Source organism: Ascaphus truei, chromosome 15 (genome assembly GCF_040206685.1).
Source record: "Ascaphus truei isolate aAscTru1 chromosome 15, aAscTru1.hap1, whole genome shotgun sequence".
NCBI lineage: Eukaryota > Metazoa > Chordata > Amphibia > Anura > Ascaphidae > Ascaphus > Ascaphus truei.
This window is the reverse complement of record NC_134497.1, coordinates 31,584,227-31,604,387: the sequence shown is the minus strand read 5'-3', so window position 1 is coordinate 31,604,387 and position 20,161 is coordinate 31,584,227. Positions and strand designations below refer to the sequence as shown.

At 43.7% G+C, this 20,161-nt stretch overlaps 1 protein-coding gene across 2 annotated transcripts; it reads left to right on the top strand.

Moving 5' to 3' along the window:
- Positions 1–1,048: 1,048 nt before the first annotated feature.
- On the top strand, positions 1,049–19,609 carry LOC142466772 (uncharacterized). Of its 2 annotated transcripts, none has more exons than XM_075572172.1 (3): positions 1,049–1,182; positions 8,808–8,997; positions 17,715–19,609. In XM_075572172.1, exon 3 carries the CDS (start codon positions 17,822–17,824, stop codon positions 19,214–19,216), a length of 1,395 nt encoding a protein of 464 aa, XP_075428287.1. In that variant the 5' UTR covers positions 1,049–1,182; positions 8,808–8,997; positions 17,715–17,821; the 3' UTR covers positions 19,217–19,609. The 2 variants fall into 2 exon arrangements, with proteins under 2 accessions (XP_075428287.1, XP_075428286.1); XM_075572171.1 differs by lacking the exon at positions 1,049–1,182 and adding an exon at positions 3,886–4,009.
- The last annotated feature ends 552 nt before the right edge of the window (positions 19,610–20,161 follow it).

Here is a 20,161-nt window from a genome sequence, read left to right as displayed (position 1 = left end):
TAACGTTGTGAGCTTATTGGGGAGGAGAGAATCCTTCTGGATTTATGAACTTCGCACTCTATCCCTACTAGGCCTCAACGTGGACTTCGATTTAAAAGCATTTCTGGTTAATTAATTTTGTACTGTATCCAAATTGTTCTTTGATTAACTGTTTACAATTGTATGTAATGGAACCTTTCAATCTATACAGATCATTAACAGTGAAATCAAGAGTTACTTTATATAATACTGTATGTTTTATGCAAAAATATATTTTTTATACTTATATAATATATGTTTATACATTTATGAAATTAATGGATATACACACTATTTAGTCTAATTGTGTAAGATATTCATTACATGTAATATTAATTCACAATTGTATCTTTAATATATACATCTTTAATATAATTATACACTAAATATTTATATTTATATTTATTTTAATGGTAACACATATTGAATAAGATAATATCTGATACATGATTAAATTTAATTCTATTTATTTTAATTATTATCCTTTACACACTTTCTTATAGGTATATCATTATAAGCACTACTAGAGGTATAATATATTATCACTCTATACTAGCACTATGTCATAATTTTGTATTAATTTTATCTATTGGTTTGTTTTAGAGTAGTTATATATGTTTTGTAAGTATGTTTCTCAGCTGAGACTGTTACTAACAGTAACATATCCATTCATTGTGTGAACTGACCACTGCGCATGTGCCTAACATTGCAGCACGATCACTGAATGTTCAGATTGATCAACGCGCATGTGCAAGAAATATCAGGTGAATTTTGACTAATTAATGGACTCCTATATAATGGACATTCGTGGACACATTTTCATAACCCCTGAGGAAGAAAGCAGTACGCTTTCGAAACGCGTAGGGTGGCCACTGAGACTTAAACTGCAGCATCAGGCTTTAATCTATCCTTTCCAACCGACCCGGCGGCGAATCAGCGGCATCCAGCTGACGCTCATCGCCAAACATCTAGCGAATCTGCTGTGGCTGAACTAAGCACACCTGCACGTCCTTCACAGAGTGTTGAGAGAGGCTACACGCACACACACGCCGGCGGGCGTGTGCAACTCTCCACTGACGGAGACAACCTGGTGCAGTGGCTGTTACAGCAGCAGAGAGGGGATACTCTCTAAATTATCCACCGCTTGCCTACATCATCAATCTGGTGAGTGGGCACTCCCCCCGTTGCTGCAGTGCGTCGATCTTACCTACTTCATTGTCCTATTAATACTCTTTTTTATTTTTCATATGTTCCATGTTTTAAGCAATGTTTTATTAAATGTCTTTTAATTTTCAATTCACCTGTTGATCTCTCAGCTGGCAGATATTTGTCATATATGTTGTTTGTATTATATGTTGTTTGTCCATTTACCATACAGTATTACGCTATGTATTGTGTTTTTTTCTTCTTCTAAGCACATCATCTGGAGCCAATTCCTGGTCTTCCAACTGGTTTGGTTTATATATCCTTTTTACCAGCAGGCGCCTATTAATTACACACTTCTTTTCTTTGTATACTGTTCTGACCAGGGGGTCAGTTGTTGTATTTTAGGCAGTCCCTTAAGTGTAGATAACATCCACATTATAGGTTTCCAATTGTGATTTTTCTATATTTATCTAGTCAGCACTACCTGTTGTTTTTTATTTTTTTATTTACATAGACGCTGCAATACCCTGTCTGTCACTATTAAGCTACTGATTCTCTGAGTTACCGGATAGCTTGTTTATGTTACCTGATAGACAGGTTTAATAGATAATTATTATTCTGCATCACTGGTCTCATACTATTCATGGAGATTTCTATGTGATCAGCTTTAATTATGGTCAATATTGGACAATGTTAACACATAAGCTTCAATATCTGTTTATTACTACTAGTCTGTATCCAGTTAGTACTCATTGCTACATTGTCATACAACTGGTGTGATATAAGTATTGAATTGCATAAATTGAATTCTAGATATCAGTATCTTTATGTAGACCAGGGGACAGGATAATTGATGCGAATATAGAGCCTCTCATTATCAATTGATACGTGGCGCCCCTCGTTTGTAACAAAATGGGCTCTGTCGACCCTTGGGCCTAGCGTCCCCTTGGGTATATCCAGCTAAACAACTTCCGTGGATCTTTTGAAAGTGAAGTTTTCCATGGAAGTCGCCATTTACCCATCCGTGGGCGACGAGGCGGCAAGTAAAAGTAAAGTATCTTTATGTAATGGTATTACGTGGGTTACTTTTCCTATTAAGGATTATATCAAACAAACCCATTTTACCAGGACACCAACTGAGCTGCCCACTATGGGGATTTTAACAAATCACTGTAAATATGTTATTCACTTACGTCGTAGTTTCTACAAACATATTATTAAAAATGGTATTATTTTTCTTAACTGTACTCTCTCTATCAAGAATATATTATTTGTCTTAACGCTATGCCCAGGACATACTTGAAAATGAGAGGTAACTCTCACTACTTCCTGGTAAAATATTTTATAAATAAATAAGTGTCATACTGAGGGTGTCGTGCGAGGGAGCAGGGGGGGACTCTGTGCGAGGGAGCAGGGGGGAGGACTCTGTGCGAGGGAGCAGAGGGGGGGACTCTGTGCGAGGGAGCAGGGGGGGGACCCTGTGCGAGGGAGCAGGGGGGGACGGACTCTGTGCGAGGGAGCAGGGGGGGGACTCGGTGCGAGGGAACAGGGGGAGGGGAAGCCTCTGCGCGAGGGAGCAGGGGGGGGACTCTGTGCGAGGGAGCAGGGGGGGAGTCTGTGCGAGGGAGCAGGGGTGGACCGGAGCAGGGGGGGGGGAGACTCTGTGCGAGGGAGCAGGGGGGGACCGGAGCAGGGGGGGGGGACTCTGTGCGAGGGAGCAGGGGGGGACCGGAGCAGGGGGGGGGGACTCTGTGCGAGGGAGCAGGGGGGGGGATTCTGTGCGAGGGAGCAGGGGGGGGACTCTGTGCGAGGGAGCAGGGGGGGGACTCTGTGCGAGGGAGCAGGGGGGGGACTCTGTGCGAGGGAGCAGGGGGGGGACTCTGTGCGAGGGAGCAGGGGGGGGACTCTGTGCGAGGGAGCAGGGGGGGGACTCTGTGCGAGGGAGCAGGGGGGGGACTCTGTGCGAGGGAGCAGGGGGGGACTCTGTGCGAGGGAGCAGGGGGGGGACTCTGTGCGAGGGGGCAGGGGGGGGACTCTGTGCGAGGGAGCAGGGGGGGGATTCTGTGCGAGGGAGCAGGGGGGGGACTCTGTGCGAGGGAGCAGGGGGGGACTCTGTGCGAGGGAGCAGAGGGGGGATTCTGTGCGAGGGAGCAGGGGGGGACTCTGTGCGAGGGAGCAGGGGGGGGCTCTGTGTGAGGGAGCAGGGGGGGGATTCTGTGCGAGGGAGCAGGGGAGGGGACTCTGTTCGAGGGAGCAGGGGGGGGATTCTGTGCGAGGGAGCAGGGGGGGACTGTGCGAGGGAGCAGGGGGCTCTTTTTATTAACTTGCAAAATAAAGTAAATGATAAAATCAGCACAATCTGCATTTCAAAGACAAAACCAGCCTGTGCTGCCCCAGCCTTCTGTGAGAGACACTGCGTGTGTGTGTCTGTCTGTCTGTCTGTCTATATATGTGCGTGCGTTGTACTTTAGTTGTATTACAGCCTCAGGGGTTATGTAATATCCAGGTTACCTCCGTCATATCAACATTGGCCAAAAGGGAGGAACTGAAGCAGCTTTACTGATATATATCAAGGACCAGGAGGAGTATACACATCTACATGCAGAAGAAACTATCTTTCCCTAGCACAGGGCCTGGGAAATGTTACTGTCTTGTTTCTAATCTACACAGTATGTGACACGTGATCCGGTTTGCAGTCTAAAAACTACAACTCCCATGATCCCCTTAGTGTGAGCATGCGCAGTAGGACACAGAGCTGTGACCTGGATGTAGTCAGTGTCTCCACTTCCGGGAAAGAGAAGATGAAGAAATAAAGTGGTGCAGGAAGCACACAGGAGCCTTTTCTGTAAGTAACTTACTTTGTATTCAAAGCATCAGAGCAGGTATATGCAAACACGTGGCGTTTCAGGACAGACACGTCCTCTCCTCAGACCATACACCTTACTGCAATAAAATAACTATTTACTTACACAAAGCGCCTAAAAAATACCTGTTGGGAAGTGTACCTAATGTACTCATAAAGCTTTACCTAAAAGGTGAAGGATGTGACCGACCCCAAATACAGAGACCCCACGTGTATACATAATACTGACTGTGGGTTTGATCTTAATAACTTCTCCCAAAAATAAATGGGCAACTCTTATATCAACAAGTTGAAAGCATTGAAATATATTCCCAATCAAAGGAGTGTAATAGATCAGTCCAAGATTGAAAAAATGTCATCCTTAGGCTGCGTCCATAGAGGGTGGAGGAGTGCGAAGGCTGAGGTGAAGCTGGTGCTTTCCCTGGCCTTATTACGCGTGCCGTCCGGGGGCATGTCTATGGGCGGGCCAGTGACATCACGGAGCTGGTTTGCCCTCATTGGGTAAGCCGCTCACGTGACCGCTCGACAAATCAGTTTTGACTGATTTCACGCGCATCGCGCGCACCCGCACGGTGTATAGACGCGATCACTGCCCTGTATGGACGCAGCCTTAGGGTCAAGACAGACAAGTCTTCCAAAACTTGTCAAATACATCACTTGAACACACAAATTCGCTTCACCATGGCCGCCAACAAAAATCGTGGGGCCCAGGACAAACATTTTAAGCAGACCCCCATGTCAGCTGTATTGTGAGCCACCCCACCCCCCCCCCCATTTCACATCTCACAAGCCCCCTCTCTTTCCCCCCCCTCTTCCCATGTATTTGTCTCCCTTCCGTCTCAACCCCTCTCACTCCCGCCTCGCCTGCGTCTCACTCTTACTCCCTCTCCCCCTTTCTCTTCTCCCTCCGTCAATTACCCCACGCTCACTCATTCCCTCCCCCTCACACAATTCCCCCCACAAGATATATACCAAAAATCTTCCCACCCCCAATGCAAAAAACTTCCCACCCCCAAATACGTACAAAAAAAACCCCACCCCAAATATATACAACACCCCCAAATTAATACAAAAAACCCACTGACCCAATACATAAAAATACATAAAACTCCTCCCCATACATACACACACACATCATATAAAAAAAAATCCCAATACATATAAAAATACCCCAACCCATATAAAAATTCCCCCAAGCCCCCCAATACATATATAAAATTCCCCAAGCCCCCCAATACATATACAAATTTCCCCAAGTCCCCAATACATATACAAATTTCCCCAAGTCCCCAATACATATACAAATTCCCCCAAGCCCCCCAATACAGATTAAAATGACCCCCACAATACATATAAAATAAAGACTTACCTTGTGGATGATCAGGCTGGGTCCAGTGAATGGGGGGGCCCGGCGGCCAGCACTGCAAGTTGGGCTCGACCTCTGGCCAGGTCCGGCTGCCAGTGATCTCGCCGCCAGACCCCAACTCTCCCCTCAGCAGAAGCCTGCATGCTTCTATCCCTCTGTCCGCCGCCGAGCTTCCGACAAGCCTCCTTCTCATGCCGTCGCAAGCCGGAACCAGAGAGCTCGAATGTTAGAGGTGGCCCGTCGGTGTGGGACAGAAAGATAGTCATGCAGGCTGCTGCTAAAGGAGAGCCGGGGCCTGGCTGCGAGAGGACAGGCAGACGGGCCTGGCCCGAGGTCGGGCACAACTTGCAGTGCCAGCCGGGCCCCCCTGATTCACATGCCCAGGACGGCAACCCTGGCAGACCCACCCTGTTGGCGGACCTGTGCTTCACCCCGACAAGAATGAAGTTGGTCACTGGCAAAAAATTGGTATCTTTAATCCCTTCCCCTGCGCTTGATCAGATCCACACCTGCATTTGTTCTCCAACAATGCGTGATTCTCCCAAAATAAAGTGAAATACACACACACACATAAAAAAACCACACTGCACGTGTTGCACGACACAAATTACCATCCTCGGCTTGAGCTTCCTGAGTGGTGTACGGCAGCTGGGATCAGTGTTGCACTGCTCTCCTCCGTTCGCGGCCGCAACTCCTCACACTGTCACTCTTGATGACGTCACTGCCGGGCACCAACTTCTTGTGCCTCTGCTAACGGACAGGAATAGCTCAACCCTACGCGTTTCGTGACATACAGTGTAACTTCGTCAGGGGTAATGAAGCTCTATAATCATACACAAGCTTTTATAGAGCCTGGTTAGATAACCTATTTAACCCTTTCAGAGTTTTTCTTGAAGCCATAAAGGATATTTAATGACAATAAATTAGTCTTAAGAACTGGGAGCAGCCATACTGATATTTTCTTTCTTAGATGAGTTTTCTGGCAAAATGACGGGGTTAAAGCTGAAATGGAGCAAGTTAAAAGATGGTTCAATTTTATGAGCTTACAGTCAAAAGCAGCATTATTACACACATTTATCTGGGCATAAGATAACAAGTCAAACTACAAACCATTAGGGATATATAGATTAAAAGACATAACTCCTATTATAGATAGTAGAGGCACAGAGGCTAGATCATAAGTGTTATCTAGAAGTTTATAAATAATAGACTAGACTTACGTGGGATAAGCAGAATAGTAGAATCTATAACAGTTGTGGGCCAGAGTGCCACCCACATATATCTGGGTTAATAGTAGGGGCTGACCTTACCCCAGGAACCAGTTTAGTTCAATTCACACAACAGGGAGATTCTGCTGTTGGAGAAGCCCCATGAGACAGGACCAGGGCTCGGGAGCGAGCACAGGCCAGTAGAACGATTATGAATATAAATACACTGACTGCATTACACAGGGATTTAGTGACCCCTCGAGCCGAATTTTCGCCAATTGATCACAGGAGAATGGATCGATCGTCAACTTAGCTAATCACTTGTAAGTGTTTGCATTTAAAAAAAAAAAAAAAAGCAGCTTGAACTGCTGCTTTAAATCCAACCTAGCGGCGGGAAAACATGAAATCACTTGGTGTACATGACTTCCTTGAAAAGGAGGATGAAATCACCATCTAACCCTTTGGGTGCCCTTTTGATGTAGCTGCTAAGTCACCACGTCTGGCCCCATGATGTAATAGCTACGTCATAGTAATCCTGCTGGTTTTCCTAGGGGAGATGTCATTCTGTGCTCCTGTGCAGGGCAGGACGGATCTATCACTACGTGGGATAGAAGGGAGGGGGTCTCCCCGTTCGTTCTGTCATCAGTGAGGGAGCGATCACATGACCCCTCTGTCACTCAAAGGGTTAAAATAACAGTTTTACTTATTTGTGTATTGTGAAAGAAATCCTGTTTTGTATTTCTCCAGGAACATTTGTGTTTGACTAATGAGGGCATTATAATTACATTGTTTTCTATGGAAGTGTTATGTTTTTTTTGTTTGCTAAAAGGGTTTTTTTACTTGACAATTCACTACATTTAACCTATTAAATATGCCATTGTTGTTGGGTCACGTTCTTCCTAGGAGGGACTGCCTCTTTAAATACCATTTTCCTACTCTGCTTCAGTTTAAATAAATCCTGAGATTACAAACCCATAAGAGTTTGTACAATCAGCCTTTTCTCCTTGCTAGCTATCCTAAGCACTCCTTTACCTCTGACCCCACACAAGTATTTCCCCGTCTTAGGAACGCAGGGCCACACTTTCCAGAGCCTTATTTAACCAGAGGCAGCTGTTGACATTATGGATAACTTTGGTTGCTGTCACCTACACTACTTTACCTAGATTACTGGGCAGCTAATGCCACATCTATATTCTCCAGCCTATTACTCTGTCTGACATTTAGCATCACTTGTTGTCTTTCCAAATCCTTGCAAAACCTCCCGAAACTACTGAAGAAACAGTAATATTTATTTTATTTATCCCCCAAAAAGCTTGTCAAATTATTTCCCCAATACCGCCTCAAGAGAAGAGTTACCCGTCTCACGTGGTTTCTCTTACTGTGTTTCTATTGCTGTTTGTGTTCTGTATCCCCCTTCCTCCCACACCCTTTATTTGCCTCCCAGGTACTGATCTGCAGGGGGTTATTTTTCCGTATCCACTTTTCCTCCTCTGTTTATCAAACACTAGATTCACTAAAGTGCAATAGCCTCAATTGCACTTTAACAGCCACTCAAGTAAATGGCAATGAGCATGTGATCACAGCAGCTCTTTGCACCTCTCCCCTCACTCCTGTCTTCTCCTCTCAGCCTTGTTCAGCACTATTGCTGCCCAGGTAAAATCTGCGATCTGTGGAGCGGTGGGGTGTGTGGCCATGACGGGGGGAGTGGGAGGGGGGGGGGTTATTTCGAACCTAAACCGACATTGATGCCTCATTAGACTGTGGCTCAAGGCTTTTTCTATAGTCCGCTTTCCAAATCAGCCCAGGGCATGTTATAAGCTCAGGTTGCTAATGGAACACATTCCTGTTACAACACCTTGTTACATCAACCCCACTTTCTGTTTAGTTTCACCAGAAGAAAACTCACCTTAGTGTCACTTGTGTTATCTTGTCGGGACTTTTTAATTACAACAGTGTTTTTATTTATTTTTAAGTAATAAGAAAGTAGTCACTGGTGTGGCCTGTGGCTCCCATTCCAATCAAATTGTGGGTACATACAAGTGAGCCATCGTATATACATTGCTCTCCATTAACTTCTGTTCACCTCAAAAACTGTCGAGAAGAAAGAAAAGACAAGTCACATTATTAACAACTTGTATCTTTTTTTCATCTCTTCCTTTATAAAATAGACATTACTTTGAGTCCTCACTAACTGTCCCAATTTTAGGTTTGTAAATTGTGCGAGAAACGAGGAAGAACAGAACCTTGAGGCGTTCCAGTACTACAGGAAAATCTACTACAGAACCTGCACAGACCTCCCCCCACACACAGAGCTCCTGGTCTGGTATGGAGATATATATAGGAAAGAGCTTGGTATCAAGAGGGTGCGGTGTGCAAAAGTCACTTTCCAGCACAAGGTAATCAGGAATATATGTGTTACATGGTTTTTCATCTCTCTTGTCTTATTACTGATGTTAAATTGCAAATAGTGATAGATGTGCATACACCATTACTGGTCAACTAGAACTTAATATCACTAAACCTGACTTGAATCAAAGGGCCAGATACACCTAGCAACTTTAACCAAAAATGCTGCATAACCGCCCATAAAAAAAGTCCCTTATTGTGCAATGAATCAGCATTGCAGCGCCAAAAATAAAGCACTTTTTATTGGACCCGTTAAAAGCATCAGTTCCGATACAAAACAGGCATAATATAAAATTTTCAAGTAAAAAACTGCCATACGTCAAGCTCCGATATTTATCGGAACAGGATGAACGGCAGAAATACCACAAATATTTTATCACCTACTTCAGGCTGGCGTTGGCCCTGTCTTTCCTATGTATATAATGTCCAATATTCTGCCAATTATATACATAGGCAAGATGAGGTAAACCAACATGGAATAGATGATAAAATCGTTGTTAAAATTCATTACAGTACATATTAACCCCTTAAGTAGTCCACGGGTCAACTAGTCATCAGTTTCCATGACTAGCTGACCACATGGGATAATATAAACACTACACTAACTACCTCCCTTTGCCCCCTTAGTGGCTAGTAAAGCATGGTTAGTTCTTGGTTTGTCTCGAAGGCATAAACAAAACACTACGACTCAGTTGCATCAAATTCTGTTAAAGTGGAGTTAATATCGCACCCTGGGAAATAATAAATTATATTACCGCATTTTTAAGGTGATGTTTACTGGGTGCGATATTTGGGCCAATCGCGCGATATGGGAATTAACGTGACCGTTAATAATGTGTTATCGCATTTGGTTATTATTTCTATCGTAGGCTTCTGTAATGTCTATTATTACAGAAATCTATGATAAAAATAACATTAACCTGTTTCATGCCTGTGGTTCCCTCACAGTGCAATTATATGGCGCTGTCACACAACATACAAGTTTATATGAACCAAAGTGACTGTGAACTTAGTAAAAATGAGGGTAAATTTTGCTCAAAAACCTCTGGTGAGGACTTGTTTCCAAAAGTCCTCTCTTACATACAACTCTCCACAAAGTCCAGAAGGAGCAGGGATACCTGAAAAGAGAATATATAGTGTACACTGTGCTTGGAATAAGAAGAGATGTATGGATTCAATCTTGGCTCAGTATGTCAGCCCACTTACAATGTAAAAGTAGATAACACTTCTCCTAACTGTGGCAATCACTTTTTCTTCTTGTCAAGATGAAAGGAGAGTGTAGATAATATCACAGCTAAAGAGAGAAAAAAGAGACAAACTGGAATTCAGTCATAAACAGTTTAGTATAAAGAAAGTAATGTACTTCATGTCCTCACACTCTACATGAAAGATGAGCATTTAACAGGAGGAAGACACTGTGCTCCGGTCACCGGTGTGTATCTCAGATAATCCGGATGCCTGCCCGATTACAGTCCTGCTGACCTTGGGAGAAATTCCGTTTGTCTCTCTCCCCTCCGGTTCCCTTGGCGTCTGACGTCACTTCCGGTTTCGCCGCTCTCACTAGGAAGCCTGAGGCTTTGCAGTTAATCGTCCGGTGCTGCAGCTGTCTTTTGTCCCACACTTTAGAAGTATTATCTCTACAAGTTTCACAGCTATAGTGCTACTTTGTCAGAAATATATGCACAGTCTCTCTCTCTCTATATATATATAGAGAGAGAGAGAGAGAGAGAGAGAGAGAGAGAGAGAGAGAGAGAGATATATACATACATACATACTAGTCTTTGTGCCCGGGGAGCTGCCGACACATCTCCCCGCCCCCCCTCCCTGTCCGTCCATCCCGCCACTATGCTGCTGGCACATTTCCCCACGCTGCTGCTGCATCTAACCTCGCTGCCGGCACATCTCCCTGTCCCCCCCCCCCCGCTGGCTGGCACATCTCCCCCCTTCGCTGGCACATCCTCCCCCCCCTTCGCTGGCACATTCCCCCCCCCCCCCTTCGCTGGCACATCCCCCCCCCCCTTCGCTGGCACATCCCCCCCCCCCTTCGCTGGCACATCCCCCCCCCCTTCGCTGGCACATCCCCCCCCCCTTCGCTGGCACATCCCCCCCCCCCTTCGCTGGCACATCCCCCCCCCCCTTCGCTGGCACATCCCCCCCCCTTCGCTGGCACATCCCCCCCCCCTTCGCTGGCACATCTCCCCTGCACATCTCACTTCACACACACGCACAGCCCCGATACAGCCAAGGACACGCCCCCTCCCTTAGTAGCCACGCCCCGCTCCTGCTCTAACATTTTTGCAGGACACCCGATGGAAACTTAGAATGTCCATTATTTGGGAGGTGAGTCATATTGGAAGCTCAAAATAGTTGCGTTGACCTTCAAATCTGCAGCTGAATGTCCAGTAAAAGTTTTGTTGTGCTACGTCGTGCCGTTTATGAGATTTCGATGCTCGCACATACATACAAACAAACGGAATAACAAACTTAGAAATATAGTATATATACTATACTATTACTCAAAGGTAATCTTAAAAAACCGAAAGAGAGACGGTTGCATGAATACAAATTTATGCAACTGTTCTGGTCACTTAGCGGTGGCCTAAACAGAGACCAAAGTTTTATGAGTCATTACTGACACAAGTGACCTCTCTTCCCATGAGTGCTAATGACCATGTCTGTACATACTGTGCTATATGTATGCACACACAGCTGTCTCTTACATATACAAATACTCCATGTTATTCCATCCCCATATACCAATAGGGACCACATAGTATCTACACACACTTTTAGTAATGCAACACTCACATTTCCACACCCTTGATATACACTCCCACTCCACACACCTTTTGTAAAGCGCTGTATACACTGGGCTCTTCATTCAATTATATTTACATACATACACACACACACTCACTCACACACTCACTCACACATCACTAACATTCAGGGACCATTTAACACCTCTAGCCATAAATCGCATCTACACGGGGGGAGGGATATACACAGATAACATTCCAAGAGACACTGTTTTTAAGTAAGGCTTGCTTCATTGATTGTAACACCGCCGGAAGAAGAGATCAGTGTATCTCGAAAGCTCGCACAAATAAAAGCATTATTATCTATTCATTTTTGATTTTATATATATCCCCCATGGGTCAATTATGAGATTGCGACAGGCTGATTACAATTGCTTAATAGCTGAACACAGATCACAATATTACATTTTAGTAATCACATACATATACTAATACCCAGTGTTCGACAAACCTATACATTTGCACGCCCCGGGCATCGTGGCGAGCTCCTATTGGCCCAAGCAGTATACGTGTTGTGCTAGGTGGCGAGTAGATTTTTTGGTGATTTGTCGACCACTGCTTATACCTACAATAAAATTACTCTGAACTATTAATACAACAATAACATACAATGCAACATACAAAGTTACATTAAAAAAGCAACAATATAAACATTATCTGTTAAAATATATTACAAAACTCATACTCAACAAAGACACAATAAACCACATCACCGCTCATGGAAAAAGGAAAAGAGAGAAAAAGAGGACTTTTAATGCACATAAAAGAATATATAGTGAAAAATGCACATCTGCAGCGAGTAGGTACAAGTAAATTTCATGGTCACGGGTTGAGTGAGTCAGAGGGAATAGAGAGCTCATAGGAAGATGACAAACTGTATTATTGATTGGAAATTTGTTTAGATTTCGAACTGTAAGGCAAGTACATTAAAAAAGATTAATTAAAATTCTTATTTTAAGAAAGGTATCAGTTCGAAATCTACATTTAAACCAAATGGTGTTAACGTCTTTGATTTATGCATCCAGTACATCTTCTTTTTGCTCAAATCTACTTCTCTGTCTCTCCCTCTTCAATGTTGATGAACTACCTCTATTCCATATATCTCAGTCCTTCCGGATCAGAATTATGACATGCAGCAAAGTGTTTTGATACATTATGTGTGACAACACCCCTCCGGATATTGCTCAGTTGTTCCAGGATGCGTGTGCGGATAGGTCTCTTTATTTTCCCTATATACTGAAGCCTGCACGGGCATTCTAATAGGTAAATAACGAATTCAGACCTATAATTAAAACATTTGTCAATCTTATATGTGTCTTTCTTCACATTTGATTTAAAAAATGTTTTGCATGTATTTGCATGCTGTGCAAGACGGGCATCCATAAAATCCCTTAAGCTTCTTCAGAAAGCCACCACCATCGTTATTTATCTTTATTTTCGTAAGGGCACTAGGGTATATCTTATTTTTGATGTTACATGTCTCTTTTTTCTCTCTTAATCTGAGGGATTATCTACACTCACCTTTCATTTTGACAAGAAGAAAAATTGATTGCCATACACTGGCGACACACTTTATTCGAGCTCGGCTAGTCCCACGAATTCGGGTATACCCGGGTGTATTGAGGTTTGTGACTGTTTTCTGCCCGAGTGCATTAAGGTATTTTCCAGGCAGGGATTGAAGCATTTTATTCCCGCTGGCTGCAATACTGCACAGTATATATATATATATATATATATATACTGCATTACAATTCATGAATTTATGCCATCTGGTAGACACGCGAAGCATTGCAGCCTATTAAATCCTAATCATTATCATTTAACAGAACAGCCGCCCGTCAGCCAGGCATGAACCCAGGCTGGGAAGGCAAACGCAACGGGGCTTGTCAGAGGTGAGGAGCGGCGCATTCCAGGTATCTGCCAGGTACATACTAGGTATTTGCTCGAATAAAGTGTGTCGGTGCAGTAGTTAGGAGAACGCGTGTTATCTACTTTTACACTGTAAGTGGGCTGACATATTAGCCAAGATTGAATCCTTACATCTCTTCTTATTCCAAGCACAGTCTACACTATATATTATCTTTTCTCTTTTTTGGGTTTCCCTGCTCATGCTTGAGGTTACCAAGGTATACCACAGGCACCAAAGGGGTTAATACTTTATTTAAAGAAAACAATACCTAATCCTGTTGACTCGGTTAGTGGCCAGTAACGCATTGCTAAGGTAATTGAGGGGTTAATGTCACGGATGCTCACTACAACCTGGACTAGACCGCGGGGCTGAGGTGGGGAAGATATATAACCACCGCCCTAAACCCCAGGGATGGGTCCGGATTGCAGGGTCGTGAACATGTAGCCGGGTCAGGGTAGGAGAGTAGAGAGGGTAGCGGGTACTTGCCTATGGTTTGGGGTTGGAGAGTGTAGAATGGTCGAGGTCCGTAAGCCGTGATCGTGGAGTAGAGAGCATAGAAGTTAGTTAAACAAGCCGTGGTACAGAGGAACAAGAAGAGACAGGTCAGGCACAAGCAGGGTAAAAACAGGAATATGTATACCGACAAGAACAGGTACTTGGGCTGCAAATGAGCAAGGTGCATAGGAAGGTCCATGCTCAGCAACAACCAGAGGGCAGAGTGAACCTAAATACCGGAGAGAGCCTATGAGGGGGAAAAGAGGAGGAGTGATCAGACGTACGTTAACCGGTGATGGGCTGAGGCTGGATGTGGCTCAGGTGTAGCCCACCTGAGATTAGTACAGGCATTGGTCCATTTAAGTGGTGCATACACGTACCGTGAGCGCACCCGAGGTTGGTGCGCAACGCACCGAGATGGGATACGGGGGCGATGCGCCGAGGGAGCGCGTGCCGCAGGGGAGCGGAAGACGCGGACGCGTGGGCCGCTATGGCGAGATGTGGGTGCCGGTGAGTAGGAAGGCGCGGGGACCGGAGGTGCAGTCCTGGCGGTTAAATCCCTCTCACTTCCACCCCACCCGGGAAGCCTAACCACCCTCCTCGGGGCAACTACCGTCATCACCCACATCCCCTACCGCCGCCCCCCTTCTAGACTAATGCTCAATATCCCTATTAGACAAATATAGTTTTAAATATTAAAAAGAAATATGTACACGTTTAAAATAAAACAAAAAAGAATATTCAAAATACATTTTAAACATAAAACCATTGATTATCACTGTGGATAACTAGGCCTTCTCAATGGGGGGCCCATATATCCACATTGCGATAAATGGTAACCCAGTAATAAATAGATCAACAATATTAAAATACATTAATAACCTCACTCAGTGGCTAACCGCTAACTTAATAATGGGAGTTGATGGATTTACCATGTGACGAATGCCCTTTTTTGGGTGCTGCGATGTCACCTTCTAGAGAGGGAATCGCATACCTTTTTTTTAAATCACATTCCATGATTTTGTATCGTTTTTGTGTTTGCATAGTCCCCACCACCATTGTATATGTACAGTTGTGTGAAAAAGAAAGTACACCCTCTTTGAATGCTATGGTTTTACATATCAGGACATAACAGTCATCTGTTCCTTAGTAGGTCTTAAAATTAGGTAAATACAACTTCAGATGAACAACAACACATGACATATTACACCGTGTCATGATTTATTAACAAAAATAAAGCCCAAATGGAGAAGCTATGTGTGAAAAACTAAGTACACCCTTACTGCTTCCATAGGAATTAAGATGCTAAGTACAGTAGCAGACAGGTGCTGCTAATCAAATGCCCTTGATTAATTGATCATCAGCAAGTGCGACCACCTCTATAAAAGCCAAAGTTTTAGCAGTTTGCTGGTCTGGAGCATTCAGGTGTGTGTTAACACAATGCCAAGGAGGAAAGACATCGGCAATGATCTTAGAAAAGCAATTGTTGCTGCCCGTCAATCTGGGAAGGGTTATAAGGTAATTTCCAAACAATTTAAAGTCCATCATTTACAGTGCGAAAGATTATTCAAAAGTGGAAAACATTCAAGACAGTTGCCAATCTTCCCAGGAGTGGACGTCCCAGCAAATTCATCCAAAGGTCAGACCGTGCAATGCTCAGAGAAATTGCAAAAAAAACCAATAGTTACATCTCAGACTCTACAGGCCTCAGTTAGCATGTTAAATGTTAAAGTTCATGACAGTATAATTAGAAAAAGACTGAACAAGTATGGTTTGTTTGGAAGGGTTGCCAGGAGAGAGCCTCTTCTCTCTAAAAAGAACATGGCAGCACGGCTTAGGTTTTCAAAGTTGCATCTGAACAAACCACAAGACTTCTGGAACAATGTCCTTTGGACAGACGAGACCAAAGTGGAGATGTTTGGCCATAATGCACAGCGCCACGTTTGGCGAAAACCAAACACAGCATATTAGCACAAACACCTCATACCAACTGTCAAGCACGGTGGTGGAGGAGTGATGATTTGGACTTGTTTTTGAAGCCACAGGATCTGGGAACTTTGCAGTCATTGAGTCGACCATGAACTCCTCTGTATACCAAAGTATTCTAGAGTCCAATGTGAGGCCACCTGTCCGACAGCTTAAGCTTGGCCGGAATTGGGTCATGCAACAGGACAATGATACCAAGCACACCAGCAAATCTACAACAGAATGGCTGAAAAAGAAAAGAATCAAGGTGTTGCAATGGCCCAGTCAAAGTCCAGACCTCAACCTGATTGAAATGCTGTGGCAGGACCTTAAGAGAGCTGTGCATAAACAAGTGCCCACAAACCTCAATGAACTGAAGCAACTTTGTAAAGAAGAGTGGGCCAAAATTCCTCCACAACGAAGTGAGAGACTGATAAAGTCATGTAGAAAACGATTACTTCAAGTTATTGCTGCTAAAGGTGGTTCTACAAGCTATTGAATCATAAGGTATACTTAGTTTTTCACACATGGCTTCTCCTTTTTGGCCTTATTTTTGTTAAATCATGACACAGTGTAATATGTCATGTGTTGTTGTTCATCTGAGGTTGTATTTACCTAATTTTAAGACCTGCTAAGAAACAGATGATTGTTATTATGTTTTAATATGTAAAACCATAGAATTCAAAGAGGCTGTACTTTCTTTTTCACGCCACTGTATATATGTTAAAATACAATTATTGTGCATTTGGTTCCTGATTTAGCAGAAAGTTGGGTCATCCTATAACTATTAGAGATCTGGTACATGATGTAGTAACAGGAACACCCGGTGACTGATATGTGAGCTTCTAATGAGACACGTATTCTTTTCAATTTACAAACATTTTTTAATTATACCTTCACAACTGAAACTATCGATTTACTATCTATCAAAGGATTTGATAAGATTTCTGCACTTTAATTGGTGTTTTGCAGCTAGTGAGATTTCCTTTTAAATCGTTAAATATGATGATCCACTTTAAATGTATAATCCATTACATCTACTCTCCCTGCCCATATGGTGCACATGTTGTGCTAAACCCTTCATTTTTACAATGTACATCTACGGTTTACTTTCATCCTGAACTTTTTGTGATACGCCAACTTACCTCTCCTTCATGACCTTTTGTATTGTATGTCTTTATTCATATAGCGCCAAAAGTGTACTCAGCGCTTCACAAAGAATACATTACAGGGAATTATAATAATACAATAAGTGCAACAAAATCAGACAATAGGAAAGGAAATCCCTGCCCCGAAGAGCTTACAATATGAGTTTTGATGGGGAACTTACAGAGACATTAGGTGAGGAAATAAGTGTTGTAGATGGCAGTGCATGGTCACAATGCATGGTAACAAGTTTTAAGGTTAGTCAAATAACTAAAGGGTTAACACACTTTACAGGGGAAGAGATGGCAGGGAGACATGGGTGAAATCAGGTGTGTAAGACAGTGTGTAACAGTGACTTTTTTGTCTCGTCTAGTACAAAACCAAGCACCAATAATCCAGCCATGCCAGCACTGCAAGGTTCCTTTTAGCAGTCAGGATTACCTCATCAAACATCTGAAGTTCAAACACCCAAATCAGTATATGGAAAAGATGATGACAGAACAATCTTGCAGCAATCCAATAAATATGACAGAAAATGCATCTTTCAACCAGTCAAGGCAATTAATAAACAATGTAACTGCTTCTCATTCCAAAAGATATATATTAGCAGCTATCACAGGAAAAGATCTTGGAAAAAGTGGGAAGAGTCTAACTTGGTTATCAGACCAGAACGCACAGAAGAGAATACAGACCGGGGAGAGACCGCATGTATGTGGGGAATGTGGGAAGGGATTTAGTTGGTTATCCTATCTGAACATACACACAAGGACACACACAGGGGAGAGACCGCATGTATGTGGGGAATGTGGGAAGGGATTTAGTCTGTTATCCCACCTCAACGTACACATAAGGACACACACAGGGGAGAGGCCGTATGTATGTGTGGAATGTGGGAAGGTATTTAGTCGGTTATCCCACCTGAACACACACCAGAGGACACACACAGGGGAGAGACCACTTGTATGTGGGGAATGTGGGAAGAGATTTAGTCATTTATTCAGCCTGAAAACACACCAGAGGACACACACAGGGGAGAAACTGCATGTATGTGGGGAATGTGGGAAGGGATTTAGTCGGTTATCCCACCTGAACATACACACAATGGCACACACAGGGGAGAGACCGCATGTATGTGGGGAATGTGGGAAGGGATTTAGTCGGTTATCCTATCTGAACATACACACAAGGACACACACAGGGGAGAGACCGCATGTATGTGGGGAATGTGGGATGGGATTTTGTGACATTTCCAGCAGGAACAAACACAAAAGGACACACACTGGGGAGAGACCGCATGTATGTGGGGAATGTGGGAAGGGATTTAGTCGGTTATCCAGTCTGAACATACACACAAGGACACACACAGGGGAGAGACCGCATGTATGTGGGGAATGTGGGAAGGGATTTAGTCAGATATCCCACCTGAACACACACAAGAGGACACACACAGGGGAGAGACCGCATGTATGTGGGGAATGTGGGAAGGGATTTAGTCGGTTATCCCACCTGAACACACACCAGAGGACACACACAGGGGAGAGACCACATGTATGTGGGGAATGTGGGAAGAGATTTAGTCATTTATTCAGCCTGAACACACACCAGAGGACACACACAGGGGAGAAACTGCATGTATGTGGGGAATGTGGGAAGGGATTTAGTCGTTTATCCCACCTGAACATACACACAATGGCACACACAGGGGAGAGACCGCATGTATGTGGGGAATGTGGGAAGGGATTTAGTTGGTTATCCTCTTTGAAAAAACACACAAGGACACACACAGGGGAGAGACCGCATGTATGTGGGGAATGTGGGAAGGGATTTAGTCAGATATCCCACCTGAACACACACAAGAGGACACACACAGGGTAGAGACCGCATGTATGTGGGGAATGTGGGAAGGGATTTAGTGCCTCATCCAGCCTGAACAAACACAAAAGGACACACACAGGGGAGAGACCGCATGTATGTGGGGAATGTTGGAAGGGGTTTAGTGATTTATCCAGCCTGAGGACACACACAGGGGAGAGATCTATCTCTAAATCCCGGCATGTTTAGGGATAACCAGCGACTAAGACGCTTACATATAAGTGCACACGTGTATCTGTGTTACGCTAAATCAATGAAAAGGGACTTTGTTAGTGGTGCATAAAACAAGCATTTTAAATGCAGGTTATTTGTATCATTTTTATTGTAGTTTTATTTAAAGAAAAAGGTTGTTAATGTTTTATATTTCCATGCTGTTGGTTCTAATAAAATTTACGTTTCCCATTATGCAGAAGCGGTCTGTAGCCTCACTTAGCTGTGAATCGGTATAGTTTCACCGCGACCAATTTGCCATCGGCATTAGGCCGCAGATGGACCGTCCGCCACCAGCTGCTTCTAATGTAAGTTTTATTACTGTTTTGGGTATGGGGTTAATTTAAGGGGTTTAGGGTAGGGTGTCTTAGGGTACGTGCTTGGAGTAGGTGGTTTTAGGGTAATGGATTAAGGTAGTTGGATTTGGGGTAAGAGGTGTGACGACCTTCATAATAAAGGTGAAGGGACTGTGGTGGGGCACGGAACTGTGGGGGTACACGGTGTCACGGTAGCTTATGACAGGCTGTAATTTACACCAAAAATATATATAAATATATATATATATACCTGGGTTTAAACTGGGACGAGACTTAGATATGATAAAATGTAATTTATTCCTTGATAAAGGTGAACACACAAAATGTACAAATAACAGCAAAATATAGACACTTAAAGATTATGACAAGAAAGCCATCAGGATTACAGACTGGGCCATTTCTTCCATATTTCAGCTGACAT

Coding starts and splice junctions, on each gene's coding strand:
- LOC142466772 (XM_075572172.1), top strand. CDS start 17,822: ATGGAAAAGATGATGACAGAACAATCTTGCAGCAATCCAATAAATATG.